The following is a 17368-nucleotide window of genomic DNA, read 5'->3' as shown; positions in this document are numbered from 1 at the left end:
AGGATTTGGAGCATTTTGAGCTTGAGGAAGAATCTCAGGGTAACCATTTTTGCCATTAGGATGGAGAGACGATTTTGGAGGAAAGCCCCTCTCATGTTGATCTGAATTTAGATATAGACGAGATTTCGGTAGAGAAATTTGAAGCGATAGAAAATCGCAAGAATTAAAATAGATCTACAATTGATTTCGTGATACCATAAAATTTACAAAATCGATTGATGGATAGATGTTGAAGTTTGGTTTGGATATGTATCATTCAAACACCACAAGAGTAGTTAAAGTAAATAAAATACATGCGAATTATTCCTTTAATCCTGGGATGTCGCTGATTTGTCTCCTTGTGGCATCAACTCGGGATACAACTCGGAAGTGCTCTCGCCACGAGAGCCAGGGGAGCACCAACCCCACGAATGGCAAGGACCACAAAAAGGCCAGCGCGAACACTCCGACGACACTAAAGGATTTGGGGAATTCAATTACAAGGAACGTATAGTAGGCAAAGCCAAGAATAATCAAAGAGAAGTAAACAATGCGAGTGTTGGGCCACAGTGAAAGAGCAGAGACCCCGATTGACAAGACGGAGACGTAAAAAGCCGTGCTGTTGAGATATGCGAAGAAATATAGATTTGAGCCACTCATTATAATGTTCCCGGCTTGATGTGGCTTTTCAACAGCAATGCTGCTGGAATTGGGGGTAACGACAGTGGAATTGGCCGGGGGATTTGAAGTGGAATCCTGCCAGTATCCTCCCGGAGGACTCAGAACAGCTTGGTAAGTGGCAGTCGCAATTAAGGTAGCCACTATAAGGATTATGTTGAGAGTGGCTTCATTTTGGATGCCGAAAATATATAAGTACTTCTCAAAGTGAGTTAGTTCCATGCTTAAAAACTGTGATAGAGAGAGGGTAGAAGTGGATCTTAGGCATAACCTCTTCGCAAGACCTTCATCAAAATGAACATTCACTAGGAAGATGTCCAGAGCTGTCCTATTCTGGAAGTTCTTCGCATTTACATCCGTATACCCAATCAATAGCTTGATAATCTGGAAGAATTGCAAACAGAACAAAATGAAGTATGTATCCCTTCAATTTCAACCACTGCTTTCTAACAGGCTTTACTATTGTGCACAAAGTGAGCTCATGCCATGTAAGTTTGAATGATGCAAGTGATGCAACGATCAACAAATAAAGGGAAAAAGTTTGCTAAATCTGATATATCAAATTGAATTATTTCAACCAATGTAGTGAAGTCCTGAATCTTTTTAAAAAGTGCGATCTAGTCCTTTCACCCAAAATTATTTACGTGGTAGCTAGGAATATCCCATATGAATTGTAACATAGGAGAATCTACAAAAGTGATAACCCTAATAACTATGGTCTTTCATAAAAGCATAGGCCTTAATTACGTCAACTGAAAGGCTTAGGAGTCAATCACATTTTGTATATTAGTTCTCTTGCTATGAAGAGAAAGACTTCCTAAGACAGGTATATTTATATCCTTGATGCATAAGATTCAACTAATCAGGGAGTAATTTTCCGATCCACCAAGTGATTATTTTATGGTTGTGTCGTTTTGTCCTTGTTAGCTTCCATTTCACCAGCTTCTATCTCGTACAATATTTTTGAATGGACTGATTTCGAAAGAAGGAAAGAGATTTTGCTAATCCATAGGAAAAATGAAATAATAGAAATTATTGTTGTGTTAGGTAGGAGTAATTATGATGTAAAGAGTTGGAAGGGAAGTATTGATCCAAAATCATCCAACTTAAAAAGATTTAGAGCTCACTAAAAACTGAGTTTTATAGGGGTTCGAAGGGAAACAATCTTGATCATAACTTTTCTCTCCACTTACTACTGTAAACCTGGTGATCTCTCTATATCACTCCTTTTCTTTCCTTCCCTTTTCTCTATAACCTCCAACCAAAATATAGTTAGGCCAATTAAAATGAACACAAAGTGGAAGCATCACGAGCTTAAAATAGTTTTCCCACTTTTGAAGTGAAACTATGGGCTTGTTTAATTGAAAAGTAAGCGCTAGTGTTGATAATCTTATGCGATGAAAATAGAAATAAAAAATTGTTTGTTGATAATTAAAAATACATCACTGAATATGATTAATTTCTTTTCAAATATGAAACTATGATTACTATTGATAGGTTTTAACAATATAATAGGGAAGATTCTAATTATTGTCCATTATAAAGATTACTAGATTAGGTGGATGTTTTGACTGAATTGAGTCTTATAAGTCAAACGCCAATTAGGATTATCATACAAGTTTGATGTCATCTACTGCTAAATTTTTAATTTCGAGCACTTAATTTAATTCACAAACATGCCCATATGTATATAATAAATTAAACGACAACAATGAAAAAACAATCTACATACTCATATAATCACTATCTTAATGACTATTTGACTTTATTTTATATATAGAAGCACTACTTGTTGACCTAAATTTTACAACCCATCTGAATGACATAAAAAGACTACTATATGTGTGGATGGGCCTCTCCTCCCGTGACCAAGTGCACGGGAAATTTGTCAGAGAGAGAATTGGAAGTAGAAGATTGTGGGAGGGAAGGAGTGATATCCAATCCCTCCTAATTCCTTTTCTTCTCTCCATCAAAAGAAACAAAACAAGGTGGTCCCGTTCAAATCTCCTCATTCTGAATGTTTTCTAAAACCATGTACTTATTACCATTATGTTTGCTCCTGGATAAGCTTGTGTTGAATTGAAGGATCGAATAATAAAATCATTAAAAACCACGAAACCGATGAACTATACCTTGGGCTGCCCTTCAGATGCAGCAATATGTAAGGCGGTGTTACCATCTTGATCTTTCCAGTTCAAGATTCGTGTCATATGGACTCGCTTAAGCCATCCAAACAAAACCTTGAATGCTTTGAGGTTGTGCTTCTTGACGGCTACGTGAACCGCGGTCTCGCATCGACTCGTCAAGTCTTCAATGGACGATCGGCAAGCAGATAGGAATTCGGCTAGGAGCTCTAGCTCATCATCTCCTTCTTTCCCTGCAACATAATGCAAAGGGGTGATCCCGCATCGTCCTTGGACTCGAATCAACTCGGGGTCAAGGGTCATCAGTGCCCTCACGGTGTGATAATGCTTGTGTTGCAAAGCCAAGTGCATGGGGCTGTAACCCTCTGGATCTAGCTTCCGAGAAAATGATGGCTTCAAGATGGCCACCTCCATGGCCACTTGGATTTTCCCGGCAGCCGCAGCGACGTGGAGAGGAGTATTTGGGAAGGGTTCCTCAGATACACGATCTAAGAGTTTTCGGTCCTCCACAATTAACCTATGTAGCTCATCAACATCATCATATTCTATTGCTTGGTGAAGCCGAGGGTCCATAGTTTTAGGGAAATGTGGGATCAAAGGGGCTTTGCTCGTTGGTGATCGATGGAAGTACTAGTAGCAAACTTGCAAAATTATAAATAGTGCCCTAGTCAACCAAAAAAAAACTAAGTGACTCATTGTTTATGATTTATCCCGTAGTAACAATTCGATCTTTTTTTGAGAACTTACATGCGAAGTTTTGCATTGTGTGAGCCAAGTCAGCAAGATAATTCAAATTTATCGAACTAGTCCAATTAATCCTAACCGAGTAATTTGCGGTTTGATTTTTTTTTTTTATATGTCGTTGACGATGGATGGAAGTATATAGTGCCATAGTCAACCAAAATATAATTAGGTGATTCATTGTTTATGATTTATCCCATAGAAACAATTGAAGTGATTGGGGGATCTTTCTCTTTAATGAACTTGCATGCGAAGTTTCGCAATGCCAGGAGTCAAGTCGTCAGAGATAATTTAAATCAATCGAACAAGTGTAATTAAGCCTTAGCCAATAATTTCTGGTCTGAATTTTTTTTTTGGTTAATATCGGTGGGTGTATTATCGAAACGGCCTCACCAGTTTTTGATAAATCGTGACTACACCCACCCGGTTTGCAAAGATGGTATCTACTTAAAGCCGTGTGAAGCATAAGAATTTCATTGCCCGAATTCTACTAACTGCAAACTCGATAATCTGATTAGAGCTTTTTTAAAATAAAAAATGTTAAGTCATCAAGTGGCCAAAATAAAAATCTGACTCTTCAATTGACTAAAAGCCCCTTCTCCATGCTTATCTCTATTTCCATCAAGAAGATTAAATCAATATCTATAAACTGGTGAGTCATCAGTGATTTCTTCATCACTTGTTCCTCCTTAATGGAATTTGACAATTGAGTTTTCCATTATCATAAATTAGACATATATTCTGACCAAAAAAAAAAAATCAGACGAATACTATTAGGAGTGAACAATCGGGCTGGTTCAATTCGGATTCTAGTTTGAACCAGCCTTATCGGTTCCAAGTCCATTCACGCGGTAATATGTTTGCCTTCCTAATAAAAAGATTGGAATTGGCTGGATCAATTTGGTTCCCCATTCTATATCTTGAACCGATCAATTTTACCGAAAGAGCAGGCCTTGCAAGACAAGTTCTGGGGTTGAACCGGTTTAATCGGTTCACTGCTAACGCCACCCTTTTTTCGATTTCTTCGTCGAATGGTATCTGAACCAAATTTCCTCCGCTATCTACGGGATAATCCCATGACTTCGTGTGAGGAGCACCAGTGTGGTGGGGTAAGGTCAAGATTTTATTCGATCATTGATGATCTTTTAGCGTATTTCTGTCCGTCTCTTTTCGTTGCGGTTGATTTTGCTTTTGCAATTACGATCCTCGGATGCTGTGCGTTTGAAGAGAACGACTTTTGAGGAGGGAATATAGGCTTTTCTTACCTCTTTGCTCTTTCTTTTCTTTTGCTTTTTCTGTTTTATGGTCTTTTAATGTGAGGTGGGTCAAAAGTAGGGGGGAGAACATTGGAATTCGATGTCTTTTTACTGTGAACTCCATAATGTGAATAGTTGGCATGTGAGCCTTCAACTCTTCAATTGACTAAATTGCCCAAACTTCGACCAAAAATAAAAAATAAAAAATGCCCAAACTTGAGCCCTTTCTCTACGCTTATCTCTATTACCGTCAAAAAGATTAAATCAATGTCTATAAACTGGTGAGTCATTTGGGGATTGTTCATCACTTGTTCCTCTTTAATGCAATTGGCAATTGAGTTTTCCATAATCATAAATCAGACGAATACTATTAAGAGTGAGCAATTGGGCTGGTTCAATCCAAGAACCAACCCAAATCAGCCTTATCAGTCACATGGGAATTGGTTCGATTTCTAGATAAAAAGATTGGGAACCTGTCTTGATCAATTCGGTTCCCAATTTTATACTCTCAACCGATCAATTTTGCCGAAAAACTGGCCTTGCAAGACAAAGTTAGATGCCTTGGGCCCCCCCTGATTTCTTCGTCGAATGGTATCTGAGCCAAATTTCCTCCGCTATCTACGGGATAATCCCATGACTTCGTGTGAGGAGCACCAGTGTGGTGGGGTAAGGTCAAGATTTTATTCGACCATTGATGATCTTTCAGCGTATTTCTGTCCGTCTCTTTTCGTTGCGGTTGATTTTGCTTTTGCAATTACGATCCTCGGATGCTGTGCGCTTGAAGAGAACGCCTTTTGAGGAGGGAATATAGGCTTTTCTTACCTCTTTGCTCTCTCTTTTCTTTTGCTTTTTCTGTTTTATGGTCTTTCAATGTGAGGTGGGTCAAAAGTAGGGGGGAGAACATTGGAATTCGATGTCTTTTTCTGATTTTTTTTTTTTATATATCGTTGGATGTCATTTCTCCGCAACTACATGAAGTTGTGGGGAGTAGCGGCTGAGGTTGTCTTGATCAATCACAACTACAACCACCCGGCTCACAAAGATGGTATCTACTTAAAACTATGTGAAGCATAAGAATTTCAATGCTCGAATTCCGCTTTGTAGCAAACTCGATAATCGCTCGAAGTCGCCAATTCAAAAGTTTAAGTCTTCAATTGAGCAACTGCCCAAACCTAAAGTCCCGTTTTTACACTTATCCCTATTGACTGTCGAAGAAGATCACACCGATATCCAAAAATCAGTCACCGATAGGTGGGTTCTTCATCACTTGTTCCTCCTAATTTAACCGGCAATTGAGTTTCGATAATCGTAAATCGTACAATTGGTATAATATCTCTCTTGATATTAATTTTAAAGATTTTAACCCGGAAGTTTCAGGAATGCTCTCGTGAATTATACTTACATATTGCAATTCCGTAATACAAAATTAGATAACATAGCTACGAGCTAATTTTGGGAGGGGTTAAATATTATCTTAAAAATCTCATATGCTTTGACTATTAAAACTCGACCTTAAGTCATAAAAGACCCATGATACGGAAAATGATAGTGAAATGATGAACCGCATAAAAATCTTACTCGGTGAACTCTTTCATTAAGACGACGGTTCGGGTATAGTGAACAAAATGCTTGCGGCACCAACTTCACTGGCTCAAAATGATGAGGCGAGCACATGCGACGATTGTCATGCATGCCATAAAGAGCCACTATCATGTACAGGGAGTAGAGCCGTTTCAGTAGCAGAGGAAACTGCAACTGAAGGATCTATACTAACTGAGCTGAAATAAATCAACAAAAACTGTTCAAGTAACATAAAAGATTTTGTAGACATATGAGTTTCCAATACATTACTTTTTCTATATGAAGATGAGATTGAGTTTAAGAATTTCAAGAAGTTTCATCATCTGCTATTTGATTTACACACCCCTAAATTTATTTCCCTTCCATGTAATTCAAACTAACGTCAGCAGGATTAAGTTGTCCTAATATTTATGTCGTGTAGGGCTTTCTGAAGTCACCCTTTTGCAAATGTTGGTCAAAAACTAACATTTGAATCACCTGTAGAATGGATTTTTGCAAAAAAGAAGTATCTCCATTTTTGTTCACTATCTGTACCTTGTAGCTCCTTCTGTGTAAAACGTGTCCGGCCTTTAAATATGAAGCGGTAGAGAGAGCACGTGGAACTCGCAGCTCTATGCATGGAACTGTGTGTGGTAAAATTTGATTTTGAGCAGTATTGTATTCGAAATATGCTTCTGGCCTTGGTGCTAAGAAATCATCCCAGGACCACACATCAAAACCAAGATCTAGAGAGCCTTTAAATAGGAAGAGAAATACAGAGAGCACGTGGAGCTTGCGGCTCTACGCATGGAGGTGTGGGTGGATAAAGTTTGAATTTATGGGAAACAGTATTCGAAATATTCGTCTGCATTTGTGTAAAAAGTCAAGATCTGGAAAGTGCTTATAAATGAAGTGAAATAGAGAGAGCATGTGGAGCTCGCAGCTCTATTCATGGAGCCTGTGTGTGGATACGTCTGCCTTTGTGTAAATTAATCATCACCCATCAGCAATTATTAATTGACCATAGACTGAAAAAGCCTTCTTCTTCCCTTTCCCCTACTGCTCTAAAGGTCTGAGAATTATAATATGATACCGAAAATGAGTTTTTGCATACCGAGGCCAAGAGAGCTTGTTACTACATGGACCATTCACCATTCTCTAAATTAGTGTAAAGCCCAAAAACTCGAAATTTATATATATATATATATATATAGCATGATATACAAAGTCTGTCACTCGATAAATGAAATAATATTTTGCTATCGTTCCCTGTATGATATATTTTGATAGGTCTACTTATTATCTTGAAATAATACTGACTTCCAGAGTTTATTTACATGAAAATAGTCAATTTCGATTTCATAAAATGGAATAGGAAAAACGAAAGGAAGGAATGAAAACAAGCGGAGTGAATATGAAGGAGTTGAACGTGGAGGTGAAGAGTATGGAGGCAAATTAATTGCTTTGATGGAAAGTACGCGAGACTTTTCTTTTCGATAACCCTAAGATTTTGTTGATTGTTAGAAGGACTCTTTTGGCAGGACTTGGCTCGGTTCCACGTGAATATAACTTATGACATGAGTCAAACGACTTCTTGTATAATCGATTGAAAATCAATACGAAACGTGGATTAGGCTGCGGCCTTCTTAAAAGATTTTAAGAAAGCCAAGGTGGGTTGCACTGTTTCTCATGATGACGTTGCCACAGGGCAAATAATCCAAATCTGCTCATGTCATCCATGTGTTAACAGACTCTAAAGGTAGTGCGATATACCATTCCTGCTCGTCCGAACCTGCTTTTCTGTTCTCGAAATAGCTTTGGACCGTAAACTCGTTTGGTAACGCAATTCCATTTTTCTATTTCTCGAACAACTTTTTGTTTCGTAACCGATTCTCAACCGTAAATCGAATAAAAAAGTAGGTTTTCAATTTTTAGACAAAAAATGAGAATCATTTCTGAGAGAACTCTTTCTTCAAAACACATGTTATCCGGAAGTCACGATCTTTGAGGTGGGAAAAAAAGCAAAAATCAAAAATTTCAAAACTTCACGTAATCTTTTAGAATCATACCCACTTTGAGCGAAATTTTAATTTTTTAGGTACCGAAAAAAATATAAAAAATCAAAAATTTCAAAATTTCACAAAATGGCTTAGAATACCTATGACCATCCACTTTGAGCGAAATTTAATTTTTTTTAGATGCCAAAAAAATAAAAAATAATAAAAAATCTAAAATTTAAAAACTTCACGAATGTCTTAGAATACCTATGGCCACCCAATTGAAATAAATTTAATTTTTTTTAGGTGGTGCCGAAAAAATTTAAAAAGTAAAAATAAAAAATTTCAAAACTTCGTAATTGCTAAAGATACCCTGCGCCATCCACTTTAAGCGAAATTTAAATTTTTTTAGGTGCAGAAAAAATAAAAATAAAAAATTTCAAAACTTCACGAAATGGCTTAAAATACTTGTGGCCACCCACTTTGAGCGAAATTTAATTTTTTTAGATGCCAAAAAATAAAAATAAGAAAAAAGCAAAAATTTCAAAACTTCACAGAATGGCTTAAAATACCCGCCACCCACTTTGAGTGAAATTTTATATTTTTTAGGTGCCTAAAAAAAAAACAATCAAAAATTTTAAAACTTCACGAGTGGCTTAGAATACCCGTGGCCATCCACTTTGAGCGAAATTTAAATTTTTTAGGTGCCAAAAAAAAAAAAATTTCAAAACTTCACGTAATTGTTTAGAATACCTGTGGCCACCCACTTTGAGCGAAATTTAATTTTTTTAGGTGCCGGAAATAAAATAAAAATAAGCAAAAAAGAAAAAATTTCAAAACTTCACAGAATGGCTTAGAATACCTGTGGCCACCAACTTTGAATGAAATTTTATTTTTTTTTGGTGCCGACGAAAAGAAAAAAAAGCAAAAAATCAAAAATTTCAAAACTTCACATAATGGCTTAGAATACATGTAGCCATCCACTTTGAGTGAAATTTAATTTTCTTTAGGTGCCGAAAAAAATTAAAAAATCAAAAAATCAAAAATACCATTTGGGCACCTAAAAAAATTTAAATTTCACTCAAAGTGGGTGGCTAGAGGCATTCTAAGTCATTCTGTGAAGTTTTAAATTTTTTGATTTTTTTATGTTTTTATTTTTTTTTCGACACCTAAAACAATTTAAATTTCACTCAAAGTGGGTGGCCACAGTATATTCTAAGTCATTCTGTGAAGTTTTGAAATTTTTGATTTTTTGTTTTTTTTTCACCTCAAAAATTAAAATTTCACTCAAAGTGGGTGGCCATATGTATTTTAAGTTATTCTTAGTGAAGTTTTGAAATTTTTGAGTTTTTGAATTTTTTTGGGCACTTTAAAAAATTTAAATTTCACTCAAAGTGGGTGGTCACATATATTCTAAACTATTCTATGAAGTTTTGAAATTTTTGATTTTTTTATTTTTTTTGGACACCTAAAAAAATTTAAATTTTACTAAAAGTGGGTGGGCACATGTATTTTAAGCAATTCTATGAAGTTTTGAAATTTTTTATTTTTTGATTTTTTTTGAAAAAATTCAACAAATTTCCTATTTTCTCGAAATCTGAATTTTTTTTTATTTTTTTGGAAATTGTGATGAATTTTTCTAGAATTTTTCAATTTTTTTTTGGATTTTTTGAATTTTTTTGAGATTTTTAGGAATTTTTGGATTTTCTAATTATTTTTATTCCATTTCTAAAAAATGGATTTTTGTTCATGGAAATAGAATTTTGTGTTGTTTATTATCAAACGGGTTTTTGTTTCGAAAATAGAAATTTTGTCTTTGTTATCAAACGGGTTTACGTTTAAATAGAAATTTTTAGTCGTTATCAAACGGGTTTCTTTTCTCGGCTAAACTCATCTGGAACCAAAAATAGAAATATCTATTTATGTTTGCGAACTCATTCTCAAATGTGAATGGTTATCATTCGCTACCTAATTGGACCCTCAATTCATCAATTAAAGGCAGCTCCATGCATGGAGCTCTGTGTGTGTGTCTCTCTCAATATATATCATCACGTGACCTCGCAGCAATAAAGCCAAGATCTAAAAGGACTTTAAATATGAAGTGCAATGGAGATAGCACGTGGAGCTCGCTGCTCCATGCATGATGCCAGGAAAAATTACAAAAAAAATTATAAATATATTCTATCAATGCCAATTCATTCTTAATTTATTAATATGATCAATTTAATCCTAAACTTTTTAATAAGTTACCAATATAGTCTTTTTGGATCAACTTTGAACGGAAATTATGTGAGCGTCGGATATCCTACATGGCATGGCCAACACTGGTGTTGACAATTTTGCAATTTTTAAAAAGAAAATTCTGCATTGTTTACTGAATTTATTATGTTCTTATTTCTTCTTTTTTTTCCTACTGTGTCCGGCTAGGGCCTCGCAATGGCCAAAGCCCCTCGCCAACCACTAGGTGAGGCCTACGCGTCCCTCACCCACAGCCCTTGCCAAATCTAGACGAGGTCTGTCTCGCCCGCGGTCAACGAGGACTAAAGAAAAGGAAAAAAAAGGAAAAATATAAAAAAAATTCAGAAAATTATTTAAAATTTGCAAAAATTATCAACGTCAACGCCAGCCGTGCCACGTAGGACGGCCGATGTCCACTTCAATGATTTCCTGTTAAAATTGATCAAAAAGACTACATTAACAAATCGTCAAAGGTTTATGATTAAATGGCAAAATTGAAAAAAATTAGAATTGAATTGACGTCCGAACAATAGATTTTAGACTTTTTTGGTACTTATTCTTTGGAGCGGATAAAAGTTTGTTATTTTAGCTTATTGTATTCGAAATTATCGTCTGCCTTTGTGTATAAAAACATCAGACCATGAACCGAAAAAGTCAACGAGTGTGGAACCACATGCAAAAGGCTTGCTTTTCTTCTTTCCCTTTCTCTATGGTCTAATGGCCCAAGAGATATAAAACCCAAGGATAATTGGAGAGTGAAAATGAGTTTTTTAGGTAAGGCAAGGAGAGTTTGAGTGTGAGAATATTTTAAATACGCTTTTATTTGATAATTTAAATTTTTAAAACAATTAGGAGTGGTCCCATAATTTTTTTATGATATCGGAGTAAGAGGTTTTGAGTTTAAATTCTTTCTACACCTCTATTTGCCTTCCTTATTATATATTTTCATGCTTAATCTCAGGCCAAAAACCAACCTATGCGTGAGGGGGTACAAGTACAGTCTATACGTGAGGGGTGTTAGAATATTTAAATATTACCACATCCGGTCTTAAGTTAAAATCGAGTCTATACGTGAGGTGGATTAATAGAATGCTTAAATATTAACTACACATTTATTTAACATATTAATCTCTTAGAACAATCGACAGTGATCTTACAAATTTTTTTAGTTACTCCATGGACCATAAATTTCCTTTCAAGCGAATTGCCTTAAGGACGTAAAGATAATTGAAAGGTCATAATCTTTTACCAATATACAAAACTCCATCATTAAGGAGTACGAAGATGTAATCGTTCATAGCACGGCTTCCACACTAGTATTCAAATGTAAGTAGTTGAGCGCGGAGGTAAAGAGTGTGGAGGCAAATTATTTACGTAAGACTTTTCAATTCGATAAGTCATAGGTCGTGTTGATTGGGAGATGGATTCCTTTGGCAGGATTTGGCAGGACATAGGTAGTATTTTCTTTTTCTGACCCAAAAAAAACATGTATTGAAATTCAATTACGAAACGTGCATTAGTTGGGCTCCGGCCTCATTAAAAGTGCTTGTTTGTGTTTCTTCTATGATGTTGGCACAGGGCAAATACTCCAAATCTGCTCAAAGTCATCAATGTGTTCTGCAGGGACAAAATTAATCATGTGCCCGTGCCCGGGACTTGATGCTTGTCCTTACCTCTCCGGCTTTCGGGCCTGAGTCCATCAAGGCTGGGCCTGGGTCCACGGAGGCCAAGCTCGGAACCTCCGTGCGGCCATCAAGATAGGGCCCTAGTACATGAAGGCCTGGCACAGGATTCCAGTGCCCATGCTCTGATTTGGGTCTATCAAGGTTGAGCCCAAAACCTTTATACTCATGTGCGGATCCCCAAGACCCAGACACACAAAGTCTAGACCCCAGACATTGATGCCAGTGCTTGGATTCCCTACGCCATGCCCACATCCATTGAGGACGGGCACCGGTCCATCGAGACTAGGCTGGAGTTCACAAAGGTCAGACTCAGGTCCTCAGCACTCGAGCCACAGTCCATCGAGGTTGGGCCCAAGAGTGCTCTGCGCTTAGACTTGATAAACTTGGGCTGGAGACCACAGGATACGAGAATAGGCATAGGGATGTCGGACCAGCCTCGACAGAACACCTCGGTGCCTTTTGCCCGGATCCCCGATGCTCAAGCCGAGACCTAAGCATGGGACATGGGCCCAGACCTTCGATGGACCCAGCCCTCAAGAGTTCGGAGACTAGGACACGTGTCGCACCGGCCTTGATGGAGACGGGTTCTCGTTTAGTTAGGCACTAGGCACCTATGTGTCCCTAGATCGACCGCGGTGGGCTCCAAGCGTGGCTTTCCTCCATGGACCTAGAACTAGACACCACCTCGATGCCCCGTGCCCTGAATCCCCAACGCTCAAGCCCAAGACTCGAGCATGAGCATGGGGTCCCGAAATAGCTTCGATGGACCCAAGCCCAAGCATTGGGGTGCCGGGCCCAGCCTCGATGGACTTGGATTTGGGCGCTTGGGAGTCGAACACGGGTAATAGAAAGGCTGCACGGCAATCCATTCTATGCCTGGGACCGATTCCAGCGTAAATGATTCTTTTTTATTCTCATGACCTAAAAACAATGTCTAAGCATTTGAAGGCGTTTGGTAATCGCCCAAAATTTTTGTTCTTAGAATAGAAAAAGAACAGAAATGCGTTTGGTAACTACACAAAATTTCTTTTTATTAATAATATTTTAATAATATTTTGAATTTTTTAATATTTATATCTCTTTTTTTTTTCTTTCTTTTCCCTTCCTTTCTTGGCCATGGCCGGCCACCGGGCTACCGCCACGGCCAAGCTAGGGTCTGGCCGAGGGCGATTACGGCCCTCGGGCCGGTGGCGATGGCGAGGTCGACCTCGCCTTGGCCAAGGCGAGGCTCGACCTCGCCCCGTATCCGGGCGAGGTCGACCTCGCCGTCGCCACCTGTGTCCTGGCCGCCCGGGTGGCGACGCGTGAGGCCGACCTCGCCTTGGCCGGGCGAGGCTCGACCTCGCCATCGCCAACCCTAGCGGGCGAGGTGAGGCTCGCCGGCCAAGGCGAGGCCGGCTCGCCGTCGCCGCCCGTGCGATGCGACGGCCAGGAAGCGGCGACGGCAAGGTCGACCTCGCCTTGGCGGGCGAGCCGCGCCGCCTCGCCGTCCCCAAGATCTCGCGGGGCCGGTCACGGCGGGTGGCGGGGCCAAAGAACAACAACAATAAAAAAAAAGAAAAAAACCAATAAGAATCAGTTCTGAAAAATTTGTTCCAGAATCAAGAAGTTATTTTTTTTATTCTTAATTCTATTCCAAAATTGATTCTGAGCACAATTTTTTGCAAAATTGTGCCCGGGTACAAAAAATTTAACAAACGGATTTCTGTTCCCAAATTGATTCTGGAAATAAAAGAACAGAATCAATCACTATTTGGCAAGTTGCCAAACATGCCCTAAATGGACAAGAGGCAGCTGGAAGGATGATACAACCAGAATCGATTCTAAATGGTACAGTCATTGTCTAGACGAGGTTCCTTTTCTAAACACTTATATAAGGAATCAATGATTTTGATAGAAATGGCTCGCAAAGCCGAATGGCAAGTATGACCATTAGGAGATGGAATGACATATACAAAGATCCTTACGATGGCTCTAGTTTTTAGCATGCAGGAATAATTAGTAAATACACATATTTACCCTACATGAATTGGAAATGAACAAAACTTCAATAACTCTAGTTGGAAAACATCTAAAGTTCTTTTAACTGGTGACTCCAAATTAAAATCCTTTAATTAAAAGAACCCAATGAATCTGAAACATAAAATGTTGACTCAGAGCTCGGGACTTGCATTCGATTCTTCAGTCAAAATGATATTGAGCATATCCGGCACAAGCCAAATTTCCCAATACTGGAACAAGAGAAATAAAGCTTTTCAGGGGATGTAAAGAGCTTTGAACAAAAGTGCTCAATATTTTCTCTACTAATGCAGGATAGCAGCCACACCGAAAATTGTCCTTGGCGAGCTAAAGATCTTAAAGAATGGTCACAAAGTAATTGTGATTTCAAGATAAAAAAGGAAGGTCATGTACAACTAATTGTGATTTCAAGGTTTTAATCATCCCAGACCAACTACTTGTGATTTCAGGAAGCTGTTAGTTATCCCATGAATAAAATACGCAACATTTTAATTTCAACAATTATTTGATAAGAATGTATAAAAAATTAAGAAGGCAAATGCTTTTTTTTTGTGAGAAGCAACTTTTTAATTACAAGGGGTACTTTTTTTTAAGATATATTGACTTAATATGTACCGTTAGGATGGAGAGATGATTTTGGAGAAAAGCTCCACTCATGTTGATCTGAATTTAGATACAGATGAGATTTTGGCAGAGAAATTTGAAGCGACAGAAAATCCAAAAAATTACAATTGATCTAAAATTAATTTCGTTATACCAGAAAATTTGCAGGATCAAATGATGGATCGATGTTCAAGTTTGGTTGGGATCTTTTCTTAAAGCAAGAACATTTGGATTGATTTTGCAAAGATGGCTCCGAATTTCAAGAGTATCATAGTAGATATGCTTTGCCAGACAACCGTCATTTTAAAAACTCAATGTCGGGACTTTTTATGAATAAAGTGAAAATGATGTGGGGACACCTCAAGTTTGGAATTATGTCTTTTATCGGATGAATTTAAGGATTTTAAATTTTGATATTTCCTTCTTTAATTAAGTTCGTTTAGGATCTTCATTTAGAATATAATAGTTGAACTTAATGTTTTATTTATTTTTTTAACTTATTAAATGTGCGAAGATAGCTTATCCTTGATTGGAAGATCCCACGTGATCTAGTTGTTTTTATAGGTTTAGCTAGGCTTTTGTTATGTTCTTAGGATTTCGCCCCTTTCCAGAAGTACAGAAAACCGAGATATTTCTCTCATTGCGTATGGTACATGTATGGACGTTCGTATTTGCAATTCATCACTTAGTGCTTTTTGTTTCCACTTGCGTCATTTTTATGAAGTTATATTAAGAAAAAAGATTCTTAAAGGTCTTCTGGGCTTATGGAATTAATAGATGAGTCCATTGCATGGAAATAATAAGAAGAGTATGTCTTGCATACCTCAAGACCACAAACCCAGATTCTATGCACACACGACGAAAGTAGTTAAAGTAAACAAAATACATGCTGAATCATTCCTTAAATCCTGGTGTTGTAGTTTAATCGGCGACGCGGCGGAAGTGGATCGTAACTTTGCAATTAAGTCGGGAACTATAGAAATTCGATAGAGAAATTAAACGAGGAACAATAAAAGGACACAAGAAATTTTACGTGGTTCAATCCGAATGTCGGAACCTACGTCCACGGGGAGAACCGACAAATAATTCACTAATAAATCGGAGAATTACAGGATTACAATCACTCACGCTCAAGTGTTTCCCAGCCCTAGTATATACCCAATACCCACAGTATTTGATACCTCAACTCAATGAACTTGACTCCGCACAAATCTCTCCGAGCTCACACCTCTGTTCATCTCTTGAGCTTTCTCTTCTCTCCTTGGCTTTCTCTGGGCTTGCTTACTTCTCTACGTCCTCTGCAGTTCTCCTTTTATAGGAGAATGGATGTAGAAACGAGACAAATGGTGCCCATCTTCAGAAGCCATGCTCCTCCATGCAATTAATGATGGCATGTGCATATGACCATCGCGCACCGCCATAAGAAAAAATGAACATGGCTTCTGCCTTCTTTCTTTCTTCATTTTACAACAAAAGACAAGGGAAGCCTAAAAAAGATGACCAGAAGGAACGAAGAGACATTCGGTGCCCACAATCATCTATGGGCATGCATGCATTTAATGGAGGAGAAATTGGACGTCCAACTCCATTGACATGCATAAAAGTAGGGGAGAAAAGTCAAGACTTGCTCCCATGGGCACATTTAATTAATAAAAGACAAATATGGCCAAAACTTCTTCCATGCGCAGAGAACGTTCAGAATTTACTTCTTCCTCTCTGTCTGCACAGTATTGAGCATTTTTGCTCGTGACTTTGAGTAATAAATGATTCACTTGTGAATTAGGTGTCGAATAAAGGCTCAAACTCGAAACACAATTTAACACCTGGGATGTCGCTGAGCCGTCTCCTTGTGGCATCAACTCGGGATACAACTCGGAAGTGCATTACCCCCATGACAAAGGAGAGCGCCGACGTGGTGAATAGCAAGATAAAGTAAAAGTCCACCAGGAGAGTTCCTATGACCTTATCGGATTTGGGGAATTCAATTACGAGGAACACACAGTAGGCACCGCTGAGAATAATCAAAGAGATGTTAACAATGAGCGTGTGGGGCCACAGTGAAATAGCAGCGACCGCAATTGAGGCGACAGAGACGAAAAAAGCCGTGCTGTTGAGATATACGAACGAATAAAGATGTGAGCCACTCATTATAATGTTTCCGGCTTGATGTGGCTTTTCAATTGCAGTGCCGCTGGAATCCTACCAGTATCCTCCAGGAGGACTGATAACGGCTTGGTAAGTGGCAGTCGCAATTAAGGTAGCCACTCCAAGGATTATGTAGCGAGTGGCTTCATCTTCAATGCCCACAGCATATGCATACTTCTCAAAGACATTTAGTTCCCTGCTCAAAGACCGTGATAGAGAGAGAGGGTAGAAGTAGATCTCAGGCGTAACCTCTTCGCAACATCTTCATCAAAATGAGGATTCACTTTGAAGATGTCCAGAGCCGTCCTATTCTGGAAGTTCTT

At 38.3% G+C, this 17368-nt stretch overlaps 1 protein-coding gene across 1 annotated transcript; it reads right to left on the bottom strand.

Moving 5' to 3' along the window:
• Window positions 1-266: 266 nt before the first annotated feature.
• On the bottom strand, window positions 267-3424 carry LOC115662094 (ankyrin repeat-containing protein BDA1-like). The gene is made up of 2 exons (XM_030584276.2): window positions 2790-3424; window positions 267-1041 (listed from the first exon to the last, which is right to left on the bottom strand). The coding sequence occupies exons 1-2, from the start codon at window positions 3372-3374 to the stop codon at window positions 301-303; spliced, it is 1326 nt and encodes a 441-aa protein (XP_030440136.2). The 5' UTR covers window positions 3375-3424; the 3' UTR covers window positions 267-300.
• Between the last annotated feature and the right edge of the window lie 13944 nt (window positions 3425-17368).

This window comes from Syzygium oleosum, unplaced genomic scaffold (assembly GCF_021117445.2).
Source record: "Syzygium oleosum isolate NSW1041296 unplaced genomic scaffold, Sole_v2.1 Sole_v2.29, whole genome shotgun sequence".
In the NCBI taxonomy this organism is placed as follows: domain Eukaryota; kingdom Viridiplantae; phylum Streptophyta; class Magnoliopsida; order Myrtales; family Myrtaceae; genus Syzygium; species Syzygium oleosum.
Note: the sequence above shows the minus strand (reverse complement) of the source record. Positions and strands in the feature narration are given on the sequence as shown.

Coding starts and splice junctions, on each gene's coding strand:
- LOC115662094 (XM_030584276.2), bottom strand. CDS start 3,374: ATGGACCCTCGGCTTCACCAAGCAATAGAATATGATGATGTTGATGAG. Junction 1,042..2,789: donor CATCTGAAGGGCAGCCCAAG/GTATAGTTCATC, acceptor CAATTCTTCCAG/ATTATCAAGCTATTGATTGG.